Genomic DNA, 24557 nt, shown 5'->3' on the forward strand with positions numbered 1-24557 from the left:
AAAGGACAGAAGACGTCTACAGGACATTTGAAAAAACAGCATTGCTCTTTTAAGTTTTATAGAGTTTATGTTATATACAGGTGCATAGTAAAAGCACAATGGCCTGTATATTACACCAGTAGATCATTGGACACGGACAATAGCGTCATATCTTTGGAAAAAAATAAACAGAGCTCACATAATTCCGTAAAACTTCCATCTGGTCAAAATATGATGTTAAGATTGAGTTAAAATTGCCAAAATGAGTTAATTTGGACTTAATACAAAAAGCCACTCAGAAAGATACGATTTTAAGAACAATGAATTATATGACTGTGCCCCACACTGCTGAGTCTAGCAAGGGCATCTAGCTCCTGACTAGAAGGTCTCAGGTTCAACCCCTGGTAGGGGCGAGTGATTTAGATCTAATTCCTTCCAGATAGCTCCCAGGTCCACTCAGCCTGCTTTCCAAATTGGTACCGGGGGTTAATCCTGGGGGTAATAAGCCGGCCAGAGCGTGATGCTAACCACATCACCTCCACCTCCAGTGTCGGATGGTCAAGATAAATGGTGGCCTTTGCCCCCCATTCCCCATGGGCCTTTATGGCCTGAAAAGGGACCTACTGTACCTACCACTTGAGTAATGTTTGCCTCATTGCTACTGGTATGATTTAAGGCTACTTGTCTGTGAGGGAAGTTGTCCAGTGAATCGGATATTGTACTTCAACAACCAGCAGAATAGTCCAAAGAAAACCAAGAAACTTGCTCTGTGATTGACAGGCCATGATGGGCGGAAGACGGTCACCACATCAACCCAGGACCATCACATCTGTCTGATCCATCTGCTCATCTGCATAATCCTTTCCAGACTACATCGGTTACAGCATGATTTCAGGAAGAAATAACCCACACCTCAGCAGAATGACTATAGCTCGTCATCTGCATGAAACAATCAGAGGCCATTCAGGGGGAACAAAATCACTCTTATTCACTGATAAGTACTGTTGTGCTCTTCACAGGTCAGGAGCAAAGCAATGTTTGTGCAGAAGTTGTGGTGAATGTCATACTAACTGTGGTGCTCTTTAGGTCAGTTGGTCAGCTGATGGAAGTGTGATGATGTGGAGAGGAATCTTCTTTTACACAAGAACACCTTTAGTGCAGATGGCTAGCAACTTTAATACTTAGTGATATATTGACTTAACCTTTGAATCAAGTGTCAATTTTCCAACAAGACAAAACCAGAAAGCATATTAATACATTTGTACTAATTTAAAATGGGTTTCTTACATAAAAAAAAAATTCATCAGATAAAATGAATGCATGAGCTTATCAAACACAAGTGAGCGACGATACTAGTCTGACCAAAGACTGATCTGATCCAGAAAGCCAGTTCGAGCTGTCCTGCTTATGCTTAAGAGCAGATATTAGCCCTCTATAAGCAAGTCTAACCCCTCTCCTAACAATCAGACACAAGGTGAACTTGTATATCTATTACAAACCCCCCCCCCTTGCAAAGCTAAACAAAATGGTCTTGCATGACTTTGACAAATAAAAAAAACTTCGTAATAGTTTGTTTTTTTTCTGCAATATTGATTTTTTTCTGAACTGTAGCAAAAAAGGTTTCCAAATGTTTGTGCACCTCTATATTTCAACAGGATGAAAATAATACCATATAACATTAAATGATTAGAACAATCTGATGATGTACATCATCAGAGAAAATATGATTAGAGACCCCAGAACATGCTTACTAAGCTTCTTTTTCCAGTCTTAAGATTGCACCTCTTATTCAAAATGTCTGCCATCAGAAATGAGGTTGAAAAAATGTTCAGATAGAAGAGCCTTTTATGCCTTTTTACAAAAGCAACTATGTATTAAATCTCTCCCTTTGACAGCCCCTGACATTTTTCACCATACTTACTCACAAGACTGAAGACATATTGCATACCAAGGCTCTTTTTTCCTCCTTTTCTCACATATAATAGATACTGTACAACTGTAGTGATATGCTAATTTGTTAAACAATGTAAAGGCTGCTGTAATTACTGGGGCTTTGGAAGATTAAATCTTAATGCCTCTCACTAAGCCCTGTGCTTAGGTAGCTCTTTGTTGCAAATGCATGAACCTGAATTTCAATCATATATAAATTAATAAGCATCTTTTTTTAAAAAAATGCCCTGCATTGTTAGAGGTCAAAAGACAAGATGTATGACATTCATCAAAAAAGCTTTGAGATTAAAAAAAAAAAGAAAATTGGTTAGGCCCATGTGGGATGAAAGTGGATTAACCACTCGGCTGTTGAAAGGCCTCCTGAGTTTAAAGGCTAGACACCAGCACTCATGAAACCAAGGTAAACTGTTCCGCTCAGAAAAGAAGCCCAATTAAAACAATGTGCAATGAAGAGCGCCTCTTTCAGCCAGCCTTTATAACAGTGAATGGAAAGTGAATCGTGGCTCTCAGGAGTAGTGAGGGGAGCAACCCACTTACAATTCGCCTCTGCAAAACAACTGTTTATTCTGTTTTGGCACAGTGAAAACCTGAGAGAATGGACAGACAAGCCCAGGCATTCTCCAGGGAGAGGCAGAAAAAAGGCAAGGGAAGAGCATATTCCAGGCTGTTAAGAGAAACTCACAAACTCTTTTGCGTGCAGTTAGGACCAACTTCAGAAACGTGGCAGAAATAGCCGCCTGTGTTTTTTTTTTTAATATGCACAGCTCTCGGGATCCATTCCTTAGCTCTGCTGTCCCTCCCTCTGTCGAAAGAAAAAGGGCTTTTGTTCGTTTTTGTTTTTGCCTGGTTTTCCCCACTTCTTTGTTAATGAGGCCTGATAAGCGCTGCAGCTCACACGGTTTTCTGGAAGAAGCTCATGTTACTCTTATGGAGAGAGGCGATTGAAAACCACTGTAAGACAAAGAGCTATTCTCTAGAGTGGAGTCTCTTCAGAAGTTCTGAGAAACTGCACTTATGAAGCGGTATTGATCAGACCTTGTCAGTTGGTTAGATCATGTCTTATCAGACAGTTCTCTCTTTAGTTTGGTGAGTTAGTATCTGGCCTAGCAAATACTATACCAATTGTGACTCTATATTAGGTATAATGTTACTTTTCAGATCATCTTTACACATGTTATGAATTTCCACTGCTTTGCCCGCAAAATATAATTGCAGAGTTCTGTAGAATATGGTGACATTTTTACTTATTCAGCATTCTTAAGAACTATCAGTGACATCAAACATCAAACTAAAATGTCGCAAAACCACTGGAGACCAAAAGCCAACGCAACACAATTAACTCTGAAAAGACAGAAGTTTTGATAGCAGGTTCTTAGCAACAGCCTGACTTGTCAGGGATAGAATTGTGAGATCTTTCATCTTGGAAATCTTAGAAATATTGCAAACATCAGCTCATATTGACCACTTTCTGATGCAGCAAGAAAATTCTGTGCTTTAATCTCATTCAGGGGGGGGTATGTCAATGGTACAGCTGTTGTGGACTGTCATGTCATGCCACCGTCAGAGTTCTTACCAAATCAAAAAGCACATGATGTCACGCGTTCCACATGCTCTCACAAACGCTGTCACATAATAATAATAACAATAACAACAACAACAACAACAACATAATAATAATAGTCCTTACACTTATATAGCGCTTTTCTGGACACTCCACTCAAAGCGCTTTACAGGTAATGGGGACTCCCCTCTACCACCACCACCAATGTGCAGCCCCACCTGGATATACAGTACCCTCCCACACCCACTAACCTTCCTATCCCCTCCCACTCCCGTCACTACTTTAACCCTCCTCGGATTCTCCCTGGAGCTCCGTAGTGCGCGTTCCCGCTTTCTAAAGCTTGTTCTCTTCCTTACTTCCTGACTCTCGCTAGATTCAGACCACGTTTGTGCCTTTGCGCTTTTGGATTGGTTGCCTCGCTGTATTGTGTCTACCCGATCTTGACTATCGCCTGCCCTTTGGATTTCGGATATAAGGACTTTTCTTTTTTGGTAACCTTTTCTTTTTGGACTTCTTACTGCTACTCGGGGAATAAGCCTACCTGAGCCCTGCACAGGGTCCTTATTTTCAGCATTCATAATTGCTAACACAGGACCTGTTACTCATATCCTGGCCACTATGCATTGGCTTCCAGTTAAATATATAATTCATTTTAAAATGATTTTAGTTGCACACAGATCTGTAATTCATCTGACCCTAGATTACCTTGAAAGATCATCGTCCTGTCAGCCCTGTTATGCCCGGAGATAGTTGTGATGCTCTCTGCACACCAGCATTCAGTTTAAAAGGCAAAGAGAGGAGCTGCCCTCTGTGTTAGGGATCCACTGCTCTATAACTCACTACCATGTTATATACACAGTCCACTTTTTTTGTAGCACACTGTATGTTAAATAATGAAAACTCGATTTTGCACTTTAGCTTTTGATATTGATTCATTATTGTGACTTTTTAATGCTGTTTTGATTTCATCTAAACATAAATGCATCCAAACATAAAACAACCTGTAAACAAAACTGATGCATGTGACTTCTTACCGTGTTGCCTAATTGTTTTACAGCTCCTGAAAATGAATAAACTGCTGCTGCATTTAGACACCGACCTCCCGAAGCCAGACTAGTTTACGCTGGCACTAGAAATGACCTGAATGAGTCGGGGAAACATCTCAGAAGTGATTTGCTGTTGAGAACGCTGTGTTCAGTTTCGACAAGCTGTTCTTCAGATAAAAATGGAGCACTTCTACGAATGAATCAGCCACACAATGAATGCCTGTCTCGCCAGCACCTCACAATAATGAGGCCACACAGCGCAGACACTTAGCTCTGAGAGGTACTGAACATTGTCAGGACGCCACGTTTTCCCCAAACATTGATTCTACTGGGTAACATATAGACATGTCAACCATTTTTAATAAGAGTGACATTTTACCATCCTGGGTCTTTCCAGATGTGGTCTGAGCAGATCCCTTTGGTGTGTCTGGACTGCTGGCTCTCTTCACAACTATAAATGACAGGGCTTTGCCTTGGAAACGAGACAATAGTTTAAGCTTAGCACTGCCTTTATCCTATTCAGATTGGACTACTAAACCCAACTCCATCCGAAACCAAACAAGCATAATATACTAAAATCAGTCAGACTTCAGCAAGAAGGCCTTGATTGATGGCCACCTCAATCCTTTGGCCATCATTGAGAGGAAAGAGTAACCAGAGCAACAGCCTTGTATACAAGAGAAAAGGCTAACACATTCAAATGTGAATCGTTAGATCAAAACATATGTCTAGCCCTGTGCAGCTAAAAGACCATGGCTCTGATGTCCTATGTGTACTGATGAATGTGTATGAAAGAATATGTCACTCTGTATGTTCACATATGTTTGTCTGTGTGTGAATGTCTGTCTGTACAGTATGTGCATAGACTCTATTCTGATTTATTCACTGGGTGATGTTTCTGTCATCTTTACAGCTTTAAGAGTGATTGTCAGTAAACACAGCGGAGAGGATGAAACGGTTCTTCATGTGAACCAGCCCTCGCAGGAGAGGCTTTCATGGAAATGCTGGCAGGAGTTGTGAAAACTGATGCTTCAACCACGCGTTTTACGGTCGGCATTTTATGAATGAGCTCCTTAATCTCAAGTTTAGGGCCCACTGGGATCTAGCCGTTTACATGTTTAGAATTGATTTAATCATTTTGGATCGATTATTCCGCTGAATTTAAGTCACTCCGTTGAAAGCAAGGTGCCGTCATGTGCACCCGGGACAATTCTCTCGTCTCTTCTCTCTCTTTTATCAGGTAGAATCATCAGCATCAAAGAGTTCTCTGCAGCACAGCCTGTCTGTGTATCGATACTGCTTCAGTTCTGCCAATGGATGTTAAAAGGTCTGGTCATTCCAGGAAATATGAGAATGGCTGGCTCATTAAATTCCTATTCGCTCGCAACAATTGTAGAGCAAAAGGCCCTAAAACTGAAATCAAATTCTGTTTGGTAAACGTTTCCATTGTTTTTGAATGGTTCCCCTTCATTAACCTGCATCCTTGATTTACAGTAAGTCCACTGTTCCTCTCTCCTGAGCCGCTGGACTCATTACAGTACAGTACTGCACTCTTTTTCTGTGTGACAGAAGTTATTAGCAGCTTCCCTGGATTATGCCTGTGAAAAGCCCCCTTTTGTCTTTTAAAAAGTACATTAGTTTTGATTTTTCCCTCTTTTCTCCCGGTAATCTGGTATTCATTAATATTTGATGACAGACCTTTTAATTTTGTCGAACGGGGAATGAGTCAGAAATACAAAGAACGAAAAGACTAACCTTTTCAGAGAAAAATACAGATAATTGGTTTTCAATGCCTCAAGTTCCACATTGATTAGATACCAGCATATACATGTCTCAAGAACACTACTGTTCCTAAACCTTGGTTAATATGTCATATATACCGTATATAGTGCTATACTATAGACAGCACACAGTAGTTTGAAAACAGTTGTGGAGCCGAAATCTCTGGCGAATACTTTCTGTACCACTAGTTCATTTTTTATTGCTCTTCAAATACTGATGGCAATTTCATAGTTTGATTATTCAAATTCTTCAAATCAAGCACTTTCTATGATATCTTTTATCACAGCAGATGAGCTCAGCCCACTCACAGTGAGAGAGCACTCTGTGCTTATGTAGCTAAGTGGCCCATAAATCAAAAATAAGGGATTCTGACAGAGTGAGAGAAATGCGTGGGAAAAGGACACAGTGCCCTTTAAGGCGAACACAGTCTCGAGGACGAATGTCTTTTATTATCTGTTGATATAGGCTGCATCACACTTACCCACTCAAATACATATAATGGCAGAATTCGGGCTAAAATTACAATCAGGCGTGCATCCTCACGTAGTCTCTGTGTGTAGGAAAGGACCATTTTAGGCTACAATTCTCACGAAAGATATGCATTACACGGAAAAAGTATATAATCGGGATTTCATAAAATTAAAAAATACATTTTCATTTGCCCCCAGAATGCCTAAATCAGCATCCCGAAAGACTGTGCTGATTCCTGACACTTACAAACTCACCATGTTATTTCGTCATTTTAAAATAAACAGGTGGTCACCCTGTGTGCAGGTACAGTACTTGTCTTAAGAATACCAGGCATTAACATTTCAGGGATCGTCAGTGGACTCTGCAGGGCTCTTGCTGCTTGACGTTTATAAACTGAAATCGGTGCTGTTGACACATGTTTTAATGTGGAGTTTCAGCCCTTCCCCATCACATTAAAGCTAATTATTGGTTGACCGGTTCTTTTTGTCTAATGGACTCATCGCATTCAGCAATTCAGCAAATTCTGTCCTGACGAACCCATGAAAAATAGCACAGATCCAGTCTTTGCAACGATTCTCCCTCTTGCTTCTCTACGGGTCATTAAATAATGAAATGCTGTTTTTGTCCCAGGTGAAATCAATACACACTTAATCTCCTAACAGCCCTGGCACTAATCTCCACTTGGTAAAGAGCATTGATAGAAAGAGATGCAGTGGACAAAGAAAACTTTTAAGAAAGTAACACTTCATATACAGTTATTTAAAGGAAAATTACTTCTTAAACATCACAGCTGAGGATGCCTTTTTTCAGACCTGCAAAGGCAAACCTCTTTCTCTGAAGTGAATGAAGTTAACAAAGCTTTTTTAAACAGTTTTTCCTATATTTTCCACTGAAGTGTGTTGTTCCATTTTGTGTGTTGTCTGAAATTAATATCTGTCTATCAACCCACCCATCCTGACCACTTCCTCCAACTGAGGGTCGAGAGGGAGCTGGAGCCTATCCCAGCAAGCAGTGGGTGCAAGGCTGGACACACCCTGGACGGGACGCCAGTCCATCACAGGGCAGACACGCAGACACAAATCCGCACACAGTCACAGCAGGACCAAATATCCTAAAAGATAATTAACCCTCCAGTATGTTTTTGGATTATGGGAGGAAACCAGAACACCCAGAGGAAACGCACGCCAATGCAGGGAGAACATGCAAACTCCACACAGACAGCACTCCAGGTCTTGAATTGAACCCAGGGCCCCAGCATTGCGAGGCAGCTCTGCTAATCTCTGCACCGATTTGCTACCTATGATTATCAATCCTACTGTAAATTCTAAAATAACTATCCTACATTACTCACTTCTTCCTTTGAAGCTGAAAGGGATTGATCCAGGTTTGTGCAGGCCACGTGCCATGTGTGTTTCACTCTTAATGGGGTTACATTTGTCTGTAGACGGTGTGGAAATTTAAGATTATGTTTTTGTATGTCCTCTTAACCCTGCGTGGGCAAACGCCCACATAGAACACAACTATAAAGAAAAAAAGAGTCAATTTGATTTTTCAGAGGAGTAAAAACAGTCCCTCTTGCCTTCTGTGCTACTAAGTGAACCAGTTCATTCATTTCCTTGTTTCTATCAAGGTTATGAGGCCTTAAAAGAGCTATCCTTTCCTGAGATGAGAGTTTGCCTGCCCATCAGTACACTCATTGAGGGCACTGTCTTTATTCTCTGAGGGTCTTCACCTTGGATACAGAAGAACCACCAACTGTGGGTAAAACTCTACTCCCGTTGTTGCAAAAAAAGAGAAAAAAATATATTTTTTAAATGGATCATGGACACTAGTACACCATTCTGAACCTTTCCGTTTACAGTTCAGCATTTCTACCTCCACACATCCATTTTCTAATTTCTTCATCCAATTCAGGGTCACAGGGAGCTATCTTGGCAAGTATCGGGCACAAGGCAGGGTACACCCTGGATGGGATACCAGTCCATCGCAGGGCAGACAAACACACTCACACTGGTGACAGTTTTCTCAAAAGCCAATATGTCTTTGGACTGTGGGAGGAAACCCACACAAACTTGGGGAGAACATACAAACTCCACACAGACAGCACCCCATGTCTGAAATTGACCCAAGGGCCCCAGCACCCTTGTAATTACTGCGCCACCATGCTGCCTGCATTTCTATGTATTATTACTAAATAACCTTGTGATTAAAAACGTTTCTCCTCCCGGTATTAAAATGTATAAAGTTTCAGTGTCAGAACACCCTGACAAAGTACCATTCTTAATCGACAGCGTGAGGTAACAGCACAAGTAGATCTGCGGCTCCACATTAAATCTGTGTGTATAGAGTTTAGAATTATGATGCTATGCTGACGTGCACGTGAAATGTCAATAGAATACTTCCCCACATGTTTATTGCCCGCAAACACTTTTTATTTCTGCATAGAAGGGATCCAAAAAATAAATACATAAAAAACAGCCTCAGGAAGACTGCACTGCGCCCTTCTTCCTGCATCAGCTAGAAACAAATGCCAGCATCTACTTTATTTAATGCATTGATGTTTTGGACTGTCGGTGCAGACTTAAGCAGTGCTCCATTTGCCACTGTCACTGAGCAGCGCAGCCAAGAATAGTAATAGGAATGAAAAGAGCCACACACAGCAATTCATAACATTTAGATAAGCTAATAGTGTGGGAATTATTTGAATCCCTGAAAAACAGATCGGGTCTATCAAACGCATTTGCTATAAATAAGTTTGTTTGTGGCTAGTGCCCCAGAGGACAGACAAGTTTGCTTCTCTATGTCTCTTTCAGGAAGAATCACTAAAATGCAACTAAGGTGCTTTGCTTAAATCACGCAGGCAAGAATTAAGCATTTGATCAAATACATTTGTTTTGATGTAAGTGGAAAACCAAAAGCCCTAGTTCATCAACAAACGGCACGATCATAGTCAGCAAGCCCAAGCCACTATGTCCTTAACAGTAATGACGAGATGTTGTTTTTGTTTTGAGAGGTGGAAAATAATAGTTGCTGCAAAGCATGGGAGCTCTAGCACAGATCCTTCCCCAGCGCTGCCTGGGTAAACAGGGCATGTGTGTATCTGCGGGGCACAATCTGAGATGAGGAAGAAGATTACGCCAGCCTACAACAGTGACAATAGGTGTTGAAGCTGTGGAGCAAAGAAAAAAAATACTTCTTGGAAAGTCGCATGACAAATGTATTGATTGTAAGTACATTTTTATTTTTCAGTTTATGCTATTGACCATGATTTCTTTTTCATCATCCAATAAATCAATTAGGGCAATCCAGCGGCTCTCCTCTAATCAATTACGTAGTTAATTTTATAGCATAGAATCCATGTTCACAGTCTGGCCCTACGGCCCTACTAGTGTTTTTCTGGACTTGAAAAACACCACAGATCATAGAGAAGAGAAATGGAATTGTTCTGAATTTCAAAGCAGTGAAATAAACTGAAAACAGGTGTAAAGTTTTAGTGCCAAAACTAGACTGCTCTTTTGAGGCTTCTGTAACCAAATGGACCCTCACTGGCTTGTCAAAATCACTAATCACCGCACCGCTGGACTACAGAGTAATGTACTTTTCCTGTAAACAGCTCAAGTGCCAGTTGACTACAAATGCAAATTAGCAATTAAATGGAAGATCTGAAAGACTGAGAAATAAGAGCAAGTGAGAAACCTTTTATCAGGCAGATCCCCAGATCTCACAGTGAGCCAGAATGTTAATTACAGAACAATTTCACCAATCAGGAGGTGGTGGAGCGCACTGGAACCAAACACAGAGAACAGCCCAGTGCAACAATCAGAGCTGTGAGACCCACAGTGACTCAGCGTGTGGCAAGTCAGGATTAATAAAAAAAAAAATCAGTTTGCTTTAGAAGAATGGTCGAGAGAATGACTTAAAATAAACTGCTTTAAAAATGCACACTTTTTTCGCTGCTTCCCAGTGAAATCAGTCCTGTCTCAGTAGGTCTACTTGTAAATCTGTTTTGCAGGTACTTGAAGAGCAGGAACAGCATCTTAGAACAGGGTAATACAGCCCTGAACCTGTTCAGTAGCTCAACAGAGAGTCAAAACCACAGGTATGACACGTGTAACTGCACAGCCCTTTTCCCAATAAAAGGTCTGCTTTATTCTGTTTTCAACATCTCATGCTGTAATTTTAATAATGCCACTCTTCTTTTCTGGACTTATCTAGAAGAGTAAAAAAATGAGTAAAAACTACCTGTACTATTGTATTATTACTGCCCTGACAGCACCACCACCCTGCTGAAAACAAAACCAGACATGCTTTATCCTATAAATATAAAATTAAGGCTGACTATGGAAAAAAAACAGCTGATGTAAGATGTGACAGAGCATATGACTTTATTTTTAAGAAGACTATAGGAAAGGTTACAGGAGAAGGTATCTCAGCCCATCTGACCAGTTTAGGAGTTAGTAGTTAGTTGATCTCAGGATGTCACCCAGCTGTATCTTGAAAAAAGCAGGGTATCAGTTTCAACAACATGGCTGGGTAGTATCTCCTGTCCTCACTTTTAAATACACTTGCACTTAGATCCCACTCTGGTTCTTACTGCCAGCTACCAAGATTTTCCAAGCAAATTAAAGCTCGTGAAGTGGCTCGTCTTGGTGTAAAAAATAAAACATGCTAGGAGGGAAATAAAAACTAAGGACTGCAGAGTTCTGTTTACAGGTGCAAACAGCATGTTGAGTAGTGCAGAGTGCTAAAGGATTATGTAATTTCTTCTGATGAGCAATCATTACTACTTAGCCTGCACACAGGGTGGTTTGTTCCAGACAGCACAGTGCCACAGCTGGCTAAACCAACTCATTACATCACATTTCCATCTAGCCTCTGGACACTGACTGAGCTCTGTGCATTAAATTAATACTAATACTAATACTAATACTTCAGGTGGGTAGCTGCATCAGCATGCGTAGTCTGCAAAGGAACAAGAAATAGGTTTATTCTATGCTGAAGAGAGAAGAGAGAAAACACAACGTTTTGGCTGTGAAGCCTTCTCCTCTCACACTTTTCATCATGGAATAAACCCATTTCTAATACTAATACTAATACTAGTGCAATAAACAGTTTTTAAAATGTAACACCATGAATCAATGTACTGTAGGTTCCTCTGCTTTGCTTTCAACATACTATACCTGTAAATTATTCTTGTGCCATTTTGGGTGCCTGGCATGAAATATGATCCTGAAATTTGCCAAGACAAGAACTGTCGATGCATTATAAAACTAAACCTAAGCCTTGTGCAGATAATTTAATTCTAAATATTTGTCATCAGTACCAAAAATAAATAAACTAACTGTAAAAGCTCACAGGAAGACTAAGATCCTCTAAGCACAGAACAGAACATGTTTTCTCAAGGGGTTCTGCTTTGAACAGTTACTCTCAGATTGTGAGTCATGTGACACGGCTCAGAAATATTAGTCTGGATATCAAAGCATGTGAGTGAGTAGGAACGTCTCAACACGCAAAACAAGCTGTGTGCTTTGAGACCAGATGCTAAAACAAGATGTTCATTTCTCTGATGTAGGAAAACTGAAAACATCATGGGTATCGAGCAGCTCTTGGAGAAAAGGAGAGGAACACGTCATGTTGCACAGGAACAATAGTGTTAAACTTCTATGGACAGAGATTATGAATCAGCACAATTTGTGGGTCAGCTCAAAAAGTCATCGCACTCCTCAAGACACAGGCAAGAGTTGCAATCCGAAACTTATTTTTTGTCCTTTTTTTTTTTTCCCTATCCAAGGCATGGGGCAACACAACGAGGGTCTCCTGGAGCATAAACAGCTAGAAACCCGTTAATGCTTGCCTACGAAAAACTAACAGAAGAAGAAAAATAGATTCACAGCACATGTCTCATTCAATTGCTACTGTGTGTGTGCATTACAGTCTTCAATGCTTCTGATCTAAGGCCCAATTGGAGCCGTCACTCAGCACAATTGAGTCAGCACCCATTCTCAGCGCACCATGAGGGTGTGAGCGCTTTCTTGACTACAGCTTCACCTGCACTGGAAATCCAAGGATGAAAACAATGTGATTTAGGGTTAAAATTAGGAAACCTGACACCTGGGAGAGGAGCTGTTCATGACCTGTTTCTATCTATGAGACTCACTGTAGCTTCCTCACATACTGTAATACCAGTGCGGATAGCAATTTACAATTAAAAAAAAAACTCATCATCTACTTATTAAGACAGAAGAAAAATGAAGTAGCTAATGTTCCAAATGTTCCAAGTAATGCTATCGTGTCCCTTAAGAGTGCAGTTATTTGGCAAATGTGTGTTTGGGGGAATGCCATAGAGAAACAGTAAAAGCAAAAAACGACTTATGAGATTAGACATCTAACTTTTAGAGAATCCTTGGAAGGCACTGTGTTCAGAGTCTGCCAGTTGTCTCTGCTCTTTCACCCACAGGGCCTTATTGAACACCAGGACTGGTACTGCACTGCTTTCAGTTGCTATGGAAAATGCCACCTGATCCTACCACTTTAGGGCCATCATTGTAAGCAAGCATTTTTATTTAGATTAAATATTAATCCTTCCAAGTAAGCAGAAGTGTTTCACTGGGCAGCTGCCAAAATCACTTTGCCACTCGCAGCGACTGAGAACTGCACCATTTCAGGGACATGCAGGTGTTATGTAGAAGAATTTGAGAAAAAAGTCATCTGCATCTGCATTATTAATTAGGCACAGCAGGTCTGTGCTTGCCTGTCTCAGAGAGGATTTCGTACACAAGCTCAGCACTGTGCCCCATAATTACAAAGTAGTGAACTTCTGCTTTTTTTAAACTCAGGTATTTCATTATTTCTGTTTTTATTATTTTACAAAGGACATCAAAATAGCAAAATGCTTCTGTGGTTTGACATTGCAGCATCAGCTGTAGAAAGCACTGCCCACAGAGCAGCCGTCTGTGAACAAAATTACAGAACCTTCTTGTTATTAGAAACAGATTTCACAGCTTTGAAATAACACCATACTGCTGTTTGCCGAAATAAATGAAAATACTGCGGCACGCATTTTGCCCTGTCAGTATTTTCTTTCGGGAAAATGTTTTGATGAAATACAGACCAGAAAAAGGCACATAATTATAATCTGCCAAGGTGGAAATAAATCTAAAGCATGAATTTTTGAAAACTCAATGATTAGTTTGAGATTATTATTTGACTTTGTAAAGCAGCCATTCTATCACGATGGAATGTCTTCGGTGACAGAACAAACCCAAAGTTCACAAGAGACATCTTTCCTTTTTTCAAATTATTTTACACGGACTAAATTGTTCAATTGCTTAAAAATAGCACAAAATGACATCTCACTAGCAGCTACTCTGTGAATCGTGAGCTTTAACGATGTTACTTCACCCTTGTCTTTGTATACAGATACAGGGTTTTAGAACTGAGCCCAAAGACCTACTGTAGATTCCTCCATGGGGTCAGAAATCCTTTCCAGAAATTCAAACACTGAATTCTGCAAGGGTAAATCAGCAAGCAGGCTGAAAAATGAAAAGGACGCCTAATGCTTAAATAAAGAGTTGGGATGCATTTCAATATCAACACTGAAAGGCTTTACAAACGCAACAATTGGAACCAATAGCCTGTGCTGCATTCTTCAGGCCTCTCAGTGTGTTCATGTAAAGGACGGATTGGTTCAAAGGCCTGTGTATTGAGTTCTGAGTCATGCTCTGCGGTCCCTGCCATCTGACTGCTGGCGGACCTGTGCTTTGCTCAGGTGTTGCGAGCTCATTCCCTGACTGATTCTTCTGTGCCCTGCTCTGGCAGTAAGAGCAGCCTGCGCATGTCATGTGAGTTTCTGTACAGATGGGGGCAACATGACACAGAATAAATAAAGAAGCTGTCAGCTGCAATGTGAGCTGCAGGTGACACGGGAGCAAAACTCAGCACTGTTCCTGCAGTTAGTGTGGCTTTCAGAGTGACAGCATTATGAGATCTCAGTTTTAATAATGTCTCCATGGACCTACAGCAGCATAGATTGGTCTTAACTAGGCCCGACCAGGGGACCTTTTAATTGGCTGTTTTTCTGCATGTGGGGAACAGGGCCAATAAAATGATCCTTCACCGACTGATCCTGTGCAATAGACTGCAGGTTTCGGGCCAGTATAACCAGTCCTTGAGTCACTATAACCTTTTCTAAATTAGGGCATGACTGTGTCTCAAATAACGATCCAACTCATCCATGTCACTAAGTCATGATGCTTTACTGTGACGACCTTTTAAAGCAATATTGTTGTTAGCCAACATTTTTTGTCCACAAAAATACAAATCTGATACAGAAAAGGCTTATCAAAAACAGTCATTCACCGCCTTGATGACAACCTCAGCCCTGCACATTTTAACAAGATGAAAACAAGAAGGCTGCTTAGTAAAGACAAGTATCTGTTATTGATCAATTAATACCTTTATTAGCTCTGACAACAGAATGGAGAAACACTCACTTGCTAGTAGAATTTGTTGTCAATGAGTCTGACTTGTCAATAAATGTGCATTGTAAAATGTTAACGGTAAATAAAGTCTTTAATTTGTTTTGCTATTTTTTACAAGTGCCGATTATAATGAAGGGACATTAGCAGTGGTTATCAGACAGCAGAAGCCCGAGTAGTTCTTGTCCTTTCTGTGGCAGGACATCTCTGTTCCAGACATGACGAAAGACTCCTGGCCAGCTGCTCCTGCTTGTGACTCTCGGTCGTGTCTAAAATCTACTATGAAAACTGTTTAATCAAAACTCCCTGGTCTGACTATAGTGGAGCCAGTGTACTTAACTTCAGGTTCTGAATTGTGCTCCTACACAGTGGAGAAATTACTGACTTATTTCAAGATGTAAACTATTTAGAATCAGCTGCAAGTACATCTGAATACTATCAGCAGTGTGGAGCAGGCAGAGTTATGGACTTGTAACTGGAAGCTTGGGCGTACAAGTCCCAGGGGAAACACTAATATGGGGGCTTCGGACAAGAGCGCCAGGCAAATAAATCGCTAGCTAATAAGACCAAAGAAACAGCCAGCATACTTACAGCCCACCATCATCATGGCCACAGAGAAGATCTTCTCCCCATCGGTGGTTGGAGCGATGTTTCCAAATCCAATAGTGGTCAGGCTGGTCATTGTAAAGTAGAGGGAGGATATGTACAGGGAGTCCTTGCTGGGCCCCCCCTCCCACTGGCCCGAGCCGCTGGTGTTGTAGCGGTACGGGGAGCCGATGCTCATGGCCAGCTGGTAGAGCCAGCTGTCCGTCTTGATGGTGTTGGTGACCTCGTCGATCACCTCGTAGTCCCCGATGCTGTACCAGATGCAGGCCAGCCAGTGCGCCACCAGCCCGAACACACACACCAGCAGCACCAGCACGGCCGCCCCGTACTCCAGGTAGTGATCCAGCTTCCGGGCCACGCGGCCCAGGCGGAGCAGCCGGACCACCTTCAGGGAGCTGAACAGGCTGCTGATTCCCTGCGGGACAGACACACGGACACCAGGGTCAGGCCTGCTGGACACAATAATCACGGCCACTGCACTGGGGACAGACACATGCATTGTTCCGCTGTCCCAGTGCATGTCCCACTGCATTAAAAATGGTCACATCGTAATGCATGTGGTGGTTTTATCTACCCCGACATCCCAGGAACTGAACACTTAATTAGAAAAATGGTGCACAAGGAGGGGGGGATGACCAGTCACACCAGTTATAAAGGTTTTAATGTTTAATAATAATGTTTAATAATACTTAAGTGCTTGTACTGGATATTGCAGATAAAGAACTTCTTTAATATCATCAAATATGTCTCATTAGTGAGGAAGACTGACTTTCTGAGCTTCTTTAAAAATGACTGTGTAAAGTAGTGCTACTATATATTAAGTATGCCATCACAATGTCATATATATTGATTAGCACAAACAATTATCCAGCTTCATATCAACTATAAATATTTCCAGAGACTTTGCTTTGTTTAGGGAGACAATAGTAACAAAGCCCAAAACCAATTTAGAATAAAAAAGCACTGCCATGACTACGTCACTATGTGCTGCAATTATAGCCATTCCTGGAAGATGGAAGAGGTGACCTTGGCTGTAAACGGTCTACTGATGGTAATCCATGGGTGAACTGCAGGCCATTGACAGGAAGGAATGGTAAGAGTCTGCATCGATGTGCTTTTCCCTTTCACAGGTCTGTCTGGTGTACTTAGAATGGCAATGCTTTACTTCCGACTTTCTTGCTCTGGTTTATTAGTAGTGGATGAAATTAGGAGCAGCACAGCTAGAGGAGTAAGAACAAGATTCCATACTAAAAAACAAAGAAAATAATAAAATCCACAATCCGCAAGGCAGACGTCTTGAACAAAGAGCCCAGAGAGAAAGACTACAGCCAGACCCTCTCTCCACGCCACACTGTAACCCAGCAGAAGGCTTATTTGCCTAAGTACTAATTACACTCAAGCAGGCATCAGTTTCTGAGCTAATTTCCTCAAGGACCCGCAATCACTTGAATTGGAAATGGAAGACTTGTTAATTCCCCTTCTGAAGTGGGCTTAATTGACAGCTTTCTTAGCCCGTTCTGAGAAGAAACTATCTGCATCTTCTGACAACAGAGTCCACTGCCTTCAGAACAGAACAGGAAGTGAAGGATAAGCGGAAGTTGACTTCCTGGTCTGTTACAAAGGAGGCCGCATTCCGGCAGCATCAGTAAAACATTCCTGCTCCATAAATAGGGTCACCACCATACCTTGGGTCCATAAAGGGCATCCTGTTTACAGTACAGTAAGTATAACCTGACTCATCATGTTAATTTGTTGCTTTTACAAGCACAAGGGCTCATGGTTATCTAAAGGCATCTGCGGCTACTTTTTCAATTCCAGACTGTGAAATTTTCAGGAATGATCACACATGGATGCACGGATAATTCAACCATTAAATATATACTTGTTTGCCCCAAAGCTGTACTTTTCTGATACCCCCTACACACACAGGCAGCACATCAGCCTTCCTCTACTGTATGTGCAAGGTTTGAGCCCAACCCACTCCTTGGTGAGAAAGTGTCAAACAGTGCCACTTAGTTGCAGAATTTAAAGTCTTATGCTGCAAGACCTGCAACCTGCCCTGCATTAGTGCTTCCACTCTGATTCTTCAAAGGTATCACCAGGAAAAGACAGCTATTCTGTGACCTTTGTATACAGATACAGTGATTTAGAACTGAGCCCAAAGTGAGCTGCAGGGGAAACCTTCATAGCCACTCGTCTGGGTCTCCAAAAACTATTCCACAGTTGCATATCTCAAAAGAAATAACTTTTTCTCAGAGGAATATGTGCAGTGAGTAGCAGAAAGCTGGTCATCCACTTGGATAGGACTGTGCGAAGGGGCAACATGTTGTCAATTTCGGGATGTGGCACAAGAAAGGTTTTGCTGAGGTAAATAACATACTGCACAGGCACAGACATGCACACAAGCACACTGGCTTCTTGGCACATTAGCCAGTGCTCCAATCCACCACATCACTGAGCTGATAGGGCTAATTATGTTGTCAAGCTCTAATAATCTCCCAGCCCCTGCATGTTGAGAGTTATCAGAGAATATTATCCCTCGCCATTCAATTATCTTCATTGTGCTGGCCCTTTCAATTGAGCTGCATCTGATTTGTTCCCATTATCTTATTGGTGACGTTTTCATGCTATGGCAGTCTCCCATTTTCTCCAGGAGCATAGCGCGTGCACTGCATTGCTCCGGAGAGGCTGTCTCCATGCATACAGACACAGCATCTGCATGAGAGTATCTACTGAGAGAGCACTGAGCTTAGGAAGTGGCTCAGGGGCACTAGAAGCTCAGGGGTGGACACCGTGAAGCATCTATTAATTAGCATTCATAAACATGGCCATTACAGGCACACTTGTAGCCAGATCCATGACAATGCCTCTGAAAGTGGATCCGTGTTTAAAAATAACAAACACATGCTGTATAAATTGAATTAACATTTCAACCATCATTAGGCTATGGCTTTTTAATTACTTTTCTTTTTGTCCTTGACAGCCTAATTATTTGCTTCTAGGAGCCTCCAATGGTATTTTTCCAAGCTTGGATGCTGGAACAGAGACAAAGTAAAAGCAAACAAAAGAGTACTTGCTAATATGCAATTACAAATGATACAACAGGAGAAAAAGGAGGTGTTGTATGTTTAACAGAATGACAATCAAACTAGGGTAATTTTCCTATAGTATACAGAGGCTTAGAACAAATGCAGTACGCGTTGAGATGTGTTTGGATTTAGTTGTAATCACTTTCACATGCAATTATACAAGCAGTTACGGTACATGTTTGCATGACAAAGATCAGTTGCTCACACACACCATTTATTAAGTAATTAATATAGATTTCAGCTGCTCAAAGCTAATGTGCTGAAAAGTTCCTTTAGATAAGGGCTTTAGAGCTCTTTGATCTCTTGCCACACATTGCATGTAACGTGCTTAGTGATTAAGAAACTAATGATAAACTGCACTGTGTGCATTGAAGTGATGTCTCTTCACAATTAGGCACCCAAAAATCTAAAGCTCCCAAGAAATTAGTAATCCATACAACAGAAATACAGTCTAGTTGTCTAGTCAGAGGAAACAGTATATTCCATGAAAATGATACATTTCTAAATAATCCTGTACAATGGCATTAATTTTGGTAAAATACCCCCAAAATGTGCTGTGGTGACAAGCGTTGTTACGTATGTGTTTATCATCAGCAATATTTAATTACTGCTGCATCCACAGACATTTTCACTGCCAAAGATAGTAGGTAGTGCAGTCTGATGATTTTATTTCCATTAAGATGTTTTTAATAGCAAACAGCAGCATCTGCGTCTACTCCACTAACACTAACATGCAGCACCTGTATTTCCAGTCGGCAGTATTACACTTGTCTTTGGTATTTTCATTATGCTTTAATGTTCCCGGGGATGAAAAGGCACAGAAGAGAAACTTTCTGAGCTGACAAAAAAATCTAATAACGTGGTTATTGCAACTAAAGTAGTCCACCAGAAAAAGCATTTCTTAGCTCATGAGTTCTGGCTCGCTGTCATCTGATCGATGGAGCACCTAAAATTGGGTCCTTAAAAACAATAGGTTTAGAGACTTCACTATGTAAATTCTGCAGGGCCCTGGAGAATTGAGCAATGCATTGTTTCTGCTACAATGGGTGTACAATACTCTAACGTAATAGAATTCTGAGCATCTTTCTGTCCAAAAATACATGGAGGAAGTTAATAGTAGTAGCTCTTTACTGAAAGCTAAAGACAATTTTAATTGCAGCTGCAACGACAAATTCAAAAACTAACTGCAACATTGTAACACTGAAATTACATTGAATGATAGTTACTTGGCAATTTTAAAAGTATAAGTAGCGTTAAAAGATGTGCCATTGTACTTTAGCTTTGAAAAGTTTTGTTTTTGAAGGTAACTTTCAGCATTTATGGTAACTAGGAGGCCTAGATGAAAGATGATTTCCTGTCCTTTTGATCTCCACAGACAGGAATTCATAGCCTGTGTTCTGCTTTGAGGTTATTTTAGGGTGGATGGTATTTTTAAACTTTGTTTCCCACCAAACTATTAATTTTTCACTTCAAGAGTGGCAAAACAGAATAGGCACTGTTTTTAAGTCACCTACTTTTGTACCAGGATTAACAAATCTCTTTTTATTTGTGACCACTGGCTAAATTCCACAGTAACAGACCTATCAAGGGACCAACTTAATTTTAGGGTTTGAAAAATGAATGAACAAGACTAAAGCCAGGAGAATAAAATTGTTACTAACACTATCATGCATTATTCAGAAATCAACTGCATGGAAAGACTTATGCAATTTCTTTGTAAATAATGAATGGGCTTAGGTCACATCAACTCCTGTACAAGACTCTGAAAGGCTCATAATAAAACTTTCACTTCACTACAAATTACAGCACTCATGGCAATTACAATTTAATTCTGCTGCTGGACACCTGATTGTCCATGATCCCCTTGTCCATGGGCAGTCCTGGCTCATTAGGAAGGTTCTGCACCTGGAATACTGTCTTCGAGAGAGACAGGAGCATACTGAACCTCTATATTCATTCTCAGGAATGCGAGATTCACAATATACTGCGGTTTGCTTACCATGCAATTTCTGAGATGAGATAAAAATATCTGCCTCTACCAAGCGAGACAAAAGAATCTGCAGCCTGCATTTTGGATTGTAGATAGGAGTTACATTTGTAATGGTTGGGTTAACTTTTTTTAGATTATACGTAATACACAAGAACAGAATCAGGTCACCATGGGTCAGCAGCACTGGTTATAAAAAAAAACTCAGTTTTAACAGCATTTAACAGCATTTAACTGCCTAGGCTATTAATGGTACCTTTATATTATTATAATATGTATAATTATATTAAAGGCATGGGCAGCTGGGTGATAAATTCAAAATGGTTAAATATTACATAATTATCTCTACTTGGAATTTTATTACCTACAGAACTGTTAAATGTCTCACAGCCTACATGAACTATGAACACTCACAATTCTGTAAGGCAAATTATGATAATTTTCATATATTTCTTAGTAGACCACCTTATCCAAAACATCCCAACACATCATTTCACACGATTCTCCACCAGCAGCCACCATTCACAACAGATCAGGTGCGGACATGAGGAACGTACGATAGGGCATCCAGAAAGTTGCACGTTTTGATTAAACTGTCCTTATTACTGCTTCTGACTCAGTGTCAAAACTCGGGCTGCGTTGGCTAAGTATCTTTATTGCGTAATATATGGACATTCATGTAACTGCCTATAAAAACACTCTTGTGCTAATAAAGTCAGATTGTGGAGCACTGCACCTTGTGAACTCTCATGATGGGATGACGTGCGCCTTATTTTAAAAATGCTAAAAAAAACCTCTTTGTATTCCTGTGAATGAGGAAAGGACAGCTGAGAGAGCTGACCACCCGTTCAAAATAAAAAAGGACAATGAGATTTATTCTTGCTTGTGACCAAACAGGATACAAGTGAGAAGATCTACTTTTTTCGTAAAATAAATATTTAAAAAAAGATTAATCAGGCTGGCAGAATAATAGCACTTTCCAGAGCCAAAAGACTTGAAAGACAAGCTCTCAGTTCAAGTAGAGGAGGTGTTTTTGGTATTGAATACATAGTCTGTTGCGCCTAAATGCACACCTGCTGAGATTACAGTAGAACAATGAGTTTCTCACAGTGTCATTTCAGTACTTCATTGGACCTTATTGGAGCCAAGGTTTACTCACTGACTTCTCTGCGAAGCAGCTGATCTGCGTAACCTTGGAAACCATGAAATCAAAGTCTAAAATAATGGCTCACGTCTGGAAAGGTTTCCTGCGCTATGTAGCTACTGTATGATGTGGCCAAAAGTCGTGCAGATATATTAGGATGCTGAAATTTATTTTAGTATAGTTAGATTTACATTGCCGTGTAAAGTATTAGGTGTTTCATATGGTTCTTCTCTCTTCAGTCTATATTTTCCATTGAGCAGAAAGAATTCTATGGCAAACGTCTACTGAAATCATAACCACTTTGCTTTCAACTAAGAGCTAATTGTGACAGATTTGTTTTTTATAAAACAGAATGTAGGCATTTATGAATGTGTAGGGAGGAACAAATCTTTTTAATGTCGGTAAAATTTGATCTGTCAACGTGATGGATTAGCTGCTACAACACTTCATATTGGCCGCTCATGAATAGTTTGCTTTGAGTTGACATGAATGAGTTTATGAAGATTCTCAGGTGTATTAAATATGCTAAATGACAAGATTGCTTTATTCTTTAAACTGCATTCTAACAGTCAGTTTGACAAAACTAGTCAAGATTTTGAGTGAATTGTTGACACTCATGATTTGCTGATACTCATAACATATACTGTATTTAGAGTACAGTAACTCCTGGTTATATCTAAGATGTCTAAAAGTTCACGGTAGTATATTTCTTAGAGCAAAATGAAAAGGAAATGCTAAATCTACCTATCTGATAATATTCAAGAGCTTCACTGTGAAAATGCAAATTAAACCCCATTCATGACCAAGTAAAAATGTATAACTAACGTTTTAACTTTTTATTTGGTGATATTTCATTAAACCTTTTGTAGCAGTAAAATGGGTAAGTATGCAGCACTAATTTGTATTTGTATACACACAGAATAATAAGAACATTGGAAGATATAGAAAAGCTTTGCAGCCAGGTTACCGCTAACCTAGATAAAGTCCCCCAGTCTCCAGGGGGACTGTGAGGTGATCCGTCAGTGTAAAAAACCATCTCTTACTCATGACGTCTTAACTCCCATTCTCAGGATTCAGAATCCAGCAACTTTTCTGTGTCTCCGTCATTTATAAACAGTTTCACTCCTGGGAGAAGAGCTAAATTGATCCATTTACAGGTTTACAAAACCAACTGATCCTTTTCCAAAAGCTTCAGCTGTTGAAGATTTCAAGAGACATTGGACACCTGCTGGATTCCAGACCCTGAGTCCAGAGGCTCTGAGTGTTCCTAACAAACTTTAACCTAGATTTAATCCAGATTCAAGTAGATGAATTGTTATCTGAATGATGCTGAAATGGATTGGATACTTGTGTGCAAATGTGGTTGACTTTCAATGAGAGATCTATAACCACCCAATCGAGCTAAGTGCTGTGGAGATAAAAACGGAGCTAAATGACAACATTAAATATAAATTATAAAGAAAGACTAATAGTTCACCTCAAGATTTGTTATTTTTTAAGAAAAAAAACCATAATGGTGCATTCTGAAAAGACAATCTTACACAGACATACTGTATGTATGATGAAAACTTTCTTTTTTTAGATTACAGATTCCAGGATAATGTCATTTTAAGGGAAACTGATTGTTTTAGAGCACGACTGTGTGAATTCAAAATAATGGGGGGGTGCGGGGGGGTGGGGGGTGTGTGAAACTATTTTAGAGCTGAAGTTCTTTGATATGCATTGACTGAGAAACCACAACCCAAAGAATCCCATCAGTCAGCTGCAATAAAAGACTGATGACAGCTTTACACAATATGTAAGGATTTGTGTTAAGCCACACAACGACAACAACGAACACTGTTATTTCCCACTTTCAAAAAGGATAGGACTCCACATCGCTAGAACGAGAAATGTGGATGACTAAAGCACTTCTCACCCAGAGAAGCGCATGAACACAGATAGCGGTGCAGTGTCTTATTAACTCTGTTTTCACTGTGGACCTTCAAGAGTATATGATGGGAGATTCTCATTATTTTCTTGCCTCGTGTAGATCTGAATATAACATCACATGTCATGAGGTTTCCTGCGTCCCAGCGATAACATATATCAGTCTACAGTGTAGAGGCATGAAGAAAAATGCTCAACTACACAATATGCCTTCTAGAGATTAATGTGCACAGAAGGACATTGCAGAAGGCATCAACACACAGCAGTGCAAATTATACAGCTTTATATACAGTTTTCCATCGTGTTCATATCACATATCCTCCCCTGAGAACAATCATTCTCATCCACCTCCACATCTCTGTGTGTAGAGTGTACAGTCCTACCAGATGATGTTCAGGAAGCATCCGAATTGGAGGTCATAATGGGGCCAAAGGCCAGTCAATTGATGGGTATCTATTCCCAGTGCAAATAGTTCAAGATTTAAATCACAGATTTACACTTCTCTCAGGAATTCAGCAAAAGACAATAAATTGATA

The 24557-nt window shown here is 40.4% G+C and overlaps 1 protein-coding gene across 1 annotated transcript in view; it reads right to left on the minus strand.

Moving 5' to 3' along the window:
* Positions 1 to 24557, minus strand: part of kcnh5b (potassium voltage-gated channel, subfamily H (eag-related), member 5b) — a 105999-nt gene that overhangs the window by 48860 nt on the left and 32582 nt on the right. The window contains exon 8 of the mRNA XM_088647845.1: positions 15858 to 16287. Coding sequence (XP_088503971.1) covers positions 15858 to 16287 — 430 coding nt within the window. The remainder of the gene's footprint in view (positions 1 to 15857; positions 16288 to 24557) is intronic.

This window comes from Lepisosteus platostomus, chromosome 10 (genome assembly GCF_059453375.1).
Source record: "Lepisosteus platostomus isolate fLepPlt1 chromosome 10, fLepPlt1.hap1, whole genome shotgun sequence".
In the NCBI taxonomy this organism is placed as follows: Eukaryota; Metazoa; Chordata; class Actinopteri; order Semionotiformes; family Lepisosteidae; genus Lepisosteus; species Lepisosteus platostomus.